General features: G+C 53.9%; 1 protein-coding gene across 1 annotated transcript; it reads right to left on the bottom strand.

Moving 5' to 3' along the window:
* Positions 1–1,659: 1,659 nt before the first annotated feature.
* Positions 1,660–2,469, bottom strand: OLIG1 (oligodendrocyte transcription factor 1). Its single transcript, NM_001168781.1, is given in 1 exon segment — positions 1,660–2,469. A coding segment is annotated over 1 exon segment (810 nt).
* Between the last annotated feature and the right edge of the window lie 4,176 nt (positions 2,470–6,645).

The following is a 6,645-nucleotide window of genomic DNA, read 5'->3' as shown; positions in this document are numbered from 1 at the left end:
TAAAAGAGACCTATGCCTGAAGCTTGGCAAAGAATGAATTCCTGGAATTGCCTCTCTCCCTTCTCCATTCCATTCTCTATCCCACCCACCCACTTACCTACAATCCTCACATTTCCCACGGATGCCTGAACTTGAACTACAGTTGCCTGTTCATTGGATTATTTTACAAATCAGGAAGTCACGTTTTAAAACATGGGACCCCGATCATTTGCCAACCTACCTTCACCCCGAGGTTCTAAATCCACTAGGATACAAGGACTTTTTTATTACCAAACAAATCAGGCAAAAAATGTAAAAAAATCAGACTTTAAATGTTTTATTTTGTTGATTCTGTACAGCGTCAGGAAACAAGGTTAGAAGTAAAATAAAAGTGCCAATTAAACTCAGCTACTACCAACAACCAAAACCTTAAACGTAGAAAAAAATCAAAGCAAACTGCGGAAAGGTCATAGCATAACCTTGGGTAAAGGAATTTGTTAACGTCTGTAACAAATCGAAACTGACTACGTATGTAGCTCTTCAACTGCAAGACGGCGAGGAGGAAGACTTGCGGGCCGCGCTGGTCAAGGGCCCGGCCCGCTAAGGAACAGCGGAAAGCGCCTTTCCGCTGTCGCCACTGCAGCTGGGATCCGCCGAGCAGCGGGCGGTTCAGGGCTCCCGGTCCTCCTGCATGTCTTTTAATGAGAACGTTAATTAGCGATCTTGACAGGACGGCGACTGTGAAACGCCTAGTTACCTATTTTAGTAAATCGGGAACACTGCGTGCAAGGCGGTTGGTTTTCGTTTTTAAGCAAGCTTAAATGTTGGTTACGCTACTTTTGGGGAAAGGGAGGCAAAAGGTGAATCTCGAGTTCTAAGTTGCCTTCTAAGAAACCCCCAGGATTCAAGAGCGAAAACTCTCTGCGACAAAACACTGGTTGCGCGAGTGTTAAATACAGTTCTCCAAACAGCTGGTCTACAAAAGCGGACCCAAGTCCCAACCCAGCGCATCCTGCGTTGTCCTCGCCCCTATCCACCGCACCCGGACGCCGACCACCTGTCCGCCGAGGGTCCGTCCGTCTGCCACGTCCCAGACCGTCCGCACCGCCTAACTGGTCTTTTTCTGCCTCTTGAGGTCCGGCAGCCTCCTTTGATAGGACCTGGCCGGCGGGAACAAGGGCGCCCGTGGCCTCTGGCCGAGGAGAAGGAAAAGAACCAAACCTCTGCCCCGGCCGCTGCTCGAGCGCAGCCCCTAGTACTGAGAGCCGGAGTGCTCCGCTCCGGGGAGGTCACGCTCGGGGATGGCCTCTCGCCGCACCCAGGGCGCGCCAACCACGGCATGGCGCCCTCAATTCTACATCGGCCCCGCGAAGCGCGCAACTCCAGGGACAGGGAGAGAGATGTGCTGGGTGAGAGTGAGCACTTTCTGCCTAAAGCCGCTGGAACCGACCCAGAACCCCAAACAGCCCCGAGGCGCCATCGAACAACCGCTCCGGTCACTTTAACTTCCCAGGGGTGGGGGCGGGGAAGGGGGTGCCCGACAGTCCCTTCCTCTGGACTGGAAGGTTCGAAATGCTCTCCTTGCTCGGCCTCGCTCTCCCTGACGCAGGGAGCAGGGGCGCGGAGAAGCTGAGCGGAGGGAGGCCGGGCCGAGGTCGCGCCCCAGGCCCAGGCTGGCCCTCACTTGGAGAACTGCGCCTGCACGGCGGCCAGGCCCAGGCTGGCCGGGACCAGGTGCGGGAACTTGCACACGGCGCAGGTGCAGAGGCCGGGGCCGCCTGTGCCGCCGCCCGGGAGCGCGAACTGGCCGCATGGCGGCTCGTCCAGCGCCAGAGACAGGTACTTGGCGGGGCGCAGCGCGTCGGGGGGTCCCACGGCGCCGGGCGCCAGCAGCACGGAGCCCGGTGCGGCGGCGAGCAGGGGCAGCCCGGCCAGCAGCAGGCGCGGCGCGGCGGGCCCGGCGCCCTCGCCCAGCGCGCGGCGCAGCTCCTGCAGCGAGCTGCCCAGCAGTAGGATGTAGTTGCGGGCGAGCAGCAGCGTGGCGATCTTGGAGAGCTTGCGGCCGGGAGCGCCCTGGCAGTGCGCCGCTGAGTAGGGCAGGATGACCTCGCGCAGCGCGTCCATGGCCAGGTTCAGGTCCTGCATGCGCTTCCGCTCGCGGCTGTTGATCTTGCGCCGCAGCTGCTGCTGCTGCTCCTCCTTGACGTCCGGCCGGGCGCTGCCGCCCGCGTGCGCGCCGGACCCAGGCCCGGGGCCTGGAGGCTCGGCCGGCGCCTCCGGCTTCTCGCGCGCAGCCTTGGGGAGGAGGGGGGCCGTCGTGGAGGAGGAGGAGGTGGAAGAGGTGGTGGAGGAGGAGGAGGAGGAGGGCGGCTGCCTATAGCCCACCAGCTCGTAGAGGGAGGCCCCGAGCTGCACGTCTCCGGGCCGCTGTGGCCGCAGCATGGTCCCGGGGGCCGCGTTCACGCGCGCCTGGGAAACCGCATAGTACATCTGGGAGGCGGTGGGGGCGGCCAAGGACGCCCTTCAGGAACGCCCCGGGGTGGGCCCGTCGGCAGGCCGCCCCTCCCAGCGGACCTGCGCTTGGGGAGCCGATGGTGGGGCCCTGGCCCGCGCCCTACCCCTTTAAACCCGGCTTGGGAACCTGCGGGGCAGCGGGCGGCGGGGCGCAGCCAATGGAGGCGCGAGGCCGGGCGCAGCCGCGTGTTCATTGGCTGCTTGCGCCGGGGCCGCGCGGAGGTGCGGCTGGCACCGCTCTAGGAGGTTATTGTGAGCGCCTGCGCCAGCGGCGCGGGACAGGCCCACTGAGTGGAGTAAGGGCGCCTTTTCAGGCAAGCGGGGCTGTTGAAGGAGGACTGGTCGCACTGGTCAGGCTGCAACTCACGTGCCTTCCTCCAGCAACTGTCTACTCAAAAACGACCTCCCCCATACTTTTTGTTTTTAAACTGTGATCACCTATTCATAACATAAAATTTACCATCTTGTTTTTAGACTACTGTTTAGTAATGTTATATACGTTAGTGTGCACATTAAATTGATTTAAATTAAATTCACATTGTTGTACAACCAATCTCCAGAACTCTTTTCAACTTGCAACCCTGAAACTCCACCCATTAAACAACTCCCCACTTCCCCTCCCCCAGCTCCTGGAATTCACCCTTCTTTTGTGTCTCTATGAATTTGTTTTACTCTAGGTCCCTCATATAAGTAGAATCATACAGTACTTGTCTTTTAGTGACTGGCTTCTTTCACTTAGCATACTGTCTTTGAGGTTTATCCATGTCGTAGCATGCATCAGAAGTTTCTTCCTTTTCAAGGCTGAATAATATTCCAGTATATGGATATACCACATTTTGTTCATCCATTCATTCGTGGATGGACATTTGGGGAGCTTTTGGATGTTGTGAATTATGCTGCTATGAACATGAGTGTATCATTTTTTTTTTCCTTAAAATACATAATTTCCTGCCAGGTTCAGGTTGCTAAATTTCTGGACTAAATGACAAGTATCGTTAGGATGGTTCCTCCCTGCCACTCCCAACCTCCTTCCCCATCCCTCTGATCGAAAGGTCTTTAGGGACAAAGGAGCCTTTGGGTCGGGTTTCTTTCCTTCCCAAAAGGGATGGTCTATCAGCAACGTGACATTTGCTTAAGCAAAAGTCACTCGGAAATTGGCCTCTTATTAGAAACAAAACAAAACACCCACATAGTCCTATCGGTTGAGGGTGGGAATGAATCATTTTATTTGCCAAATAAAAGAGCATTACTTGGTGTCTATGGGCATTTTCTACCCCCCGCACCAGTGCGTGCTGCCACAACTTGTCAATGTCCTGGGGAAGAGGGCATTTTGGCATCTAAACCTCTATCATCCAATATGCCTATTTAAATGTAAATGAATGAAAATAAAATGAAGTTAAAAATTGAGTTATCCAGTTGCACTAGCATTACTTCAAGTGCGTAGTCCTCACAGGTGCTAGTGACTGTCTACTGAACAGCACAGATACAGAACATTTCCATCTTCACAGAAAATTCTACTGGAGAGCACTAATCTAGAGTATGACAGAAGGAAAATGAGCCTCCTCCACCATGGGGCTCTTTGGTGTGAGAAGAGAGATGCGATTGAAGGGCCTGTCCATTCCCAACAGGGGAGCTCATCTCTGCTCTAGGAGCTGGTGCCTGTGCTTGCTGGTTTCAGGGCTGCCTTGTTCTGGTTTTCTTCCACCAATATTTGCCATATGGGTTCACTCTGATCTTTGCTTCTGACCCCCAGCTCTGCATGTAGCATCCTGTTTATGCCTGAGGTTTAGCTCCAACCTTGCTTTCTTCTGGAAGCCTTGGTCATTTCTCCTCTTCCTCCTTTCATGACTCTTGGCAAACCATTGATAGGATTTCTTCATAGCCTAGATTGTGTTATGTGGATACCATCTCTGCATTTGGCTATGATTTTTTTACAGTAGGGACCACCTGCTTATTTCTGCATCCTCCTGAAGCCTACCATAGTGCTTGGCACTTACTGTGTGTCCTGGAGGTCTCTAAGGATGGTCTGAAATCTCCATTAGCTCAGAGTCTCATCCCTTAAACGCACAAACTCCTGACAATGCTCTAACCCAAGCATTTTCCTAAAGATTTTATAGAGAGACAAGGAACCTGGTAGGGCCTCCTGCCTCTCAGGGGGGCCTGGCCTGACATGGACATGGCACTGGGGGCCCCGCTTTGGGAGAGAGAGGGAAGCCTTGGCAGGAAGGAGCTGAGTGCTTAAGCAGAACCATACTAAGCAGGAAGGAGAGAGAGAGACCAAGGGAATAGTCTTGAATGTTTCAAGCAATTAAGTTTAACGCCTCACTGATCATTTCGCCTTTGGTTAAGCAACTTGCTTTCAAGTCATTTTTACAGACACTTTCACGTTTGGTTCTCACGGGGCCCCTGTGAGTTGGGCATTTTTGATCCCTTGCTGTCCATGATATGACTGAGGCTCCCAGAAGGCAATTGATTGCTCTGTGCCTTCAGACAGGACAGGCAGAGCTGCCCCACCAAGGACTGGCTCCCTGAATTCCCTCCAACAGAACCAGGCTTCCAAGAAGCCCAGGAGGGGGCCATGATGGGGTGGGTTGGGGACTGGGTGTAAGGATGGAGGCCAGACTAGACCGCGCCAATATTGATGAGTTGGTGGGTTCCAGCCATGTTCCCCAAGAGAGTGTCCCCAGAATCCTGCCACCATAAACCCTGCTCCAGCCTCTCTGGCAATGCCCACCCTCTCTTTCAGGACCCTCTGTCCTGTAGCTGAGATGCCAGATTGGGGCCCTGGTGACCTCCTCCTCTGGCTTCCTCCCCTGCACACAGCCTAGGTGGGGCCCCTAGGATCTTACCCTGCCAGCAGGAAGAGGAAGTGAATGGGGAAGATAAAATCTAAAGCCTTGGCCAGAGTTGCCTAACTTGTACCCTCCCCATTTCCCACCCACAGGAAGGGGCACCCAGGAATCAAAGAGGTGGAAACACACACATGCTGCTTTCCCCCCCCAGAAGCACCCCTCTTTCCTGTGGGTGTCCCTGAGGGTTTTCTTTAGACCTAAGTCTCACCTCATCTCCTCCTTGGAAAACTTATCTCTCCCCCAGCCAAGGATACTGTCAACTGGATATGCTGTGTATTTCAGTGCCTTGGTAGAGGGCCCCAGAAGAGGGTTCTGGGTGGCCATCCAGCTCCAGCCTGGGCACGGGATTTGGGGCTGGTTGGAGCTGGTGACTTGGATGGTCCCTTGTGCCAGGCTGAAGCAGCGGCATGCAAAGCGTGACAGCTGGCAAGGGCCAGCCAGTTACTGTGGCCGCTGGCACGGGCCCCAGGGGCTGTCTCAAGGGGAGGCAGCTGCTGTGGCCTCCCACATTGAGGACATGCTTGAGGAGCAACTTGTGTCCACCATAACAACCGCTCTTGTCTTTGCCTAAAGGGGGTTGTGATGTGTGTGTTGGTGATTCCTTTCACTTTGCAGAGGTGTGTGCCTCAGATTTCCTTTTCCTTGTGTAGAAACCTAGTGTCTCCTGTCCATTCCCCCGTCCCTGCCACCTACTCTTGCTTTGGGTCAAGAAGCTTGGACCTTGGAAATGGCAGACTGGGGACTCAAAGCCTCTGTGATATGTGAGTGTGTTTCACATGTAGCACCATCCCTCTCCTCTGTAAGAACGGAGATCAGGTGTACTGCTGCGAAGCCCCCTGTTGTCCTGTGCGAAACTGTCCTCTTGCAGAAAGCCAGCAGAATGTAAACAGTTGGTTGCTAAAATATGCTGCTTAGCTGGCTAGAGCTTAGACCTCTAATGGAATAATGAAGTTCACTTTTTAAAGTGCTACTTACTTCTAAGAAGGTCAATATTCTCTGGAAAGTTTAAATTACCCAGTAGGTGTTGATATTCACACTGTCTCTAGGAGAAGTGGCGGCCTTGTCCATTGTTTGCCCTGTATCAGGTCCCCCCATCCCATCCAAGTATAACTCTTCCTGGAACACAAAAGTCAGGGAAGGAGCTGCAGAGAGAGTAGCCCTTACCTTTGTTCTAGATTTCTCCTTTCTGGGTAGAGGAGAGTAGTAATAGAGAGGAAATGGGGAAGAGTAGATGGATTATGCTTTGGTAGTTTTTGTTGGATAGGGAGGACTCCTTAGGGAAGCTTGATCCCATCTCATC

Source organism: Papio anubis, chromosome 4 (genome assembly GCF_008728515.1).
Source record: "Papio anubis isolate 15944 chromosome 4, Panubis1.0, whole genome shotgun sequence".
In the NCBI taxonomy this organism is placed as follows: Eukaryota; Metazoa; Chordata; class Mammalia; order Primates; family Cercopithecidae; genus Papio; species Papio anubis.
This window is presented reverse-complemented; position numbering and strand designations above follow the sequence as displayed.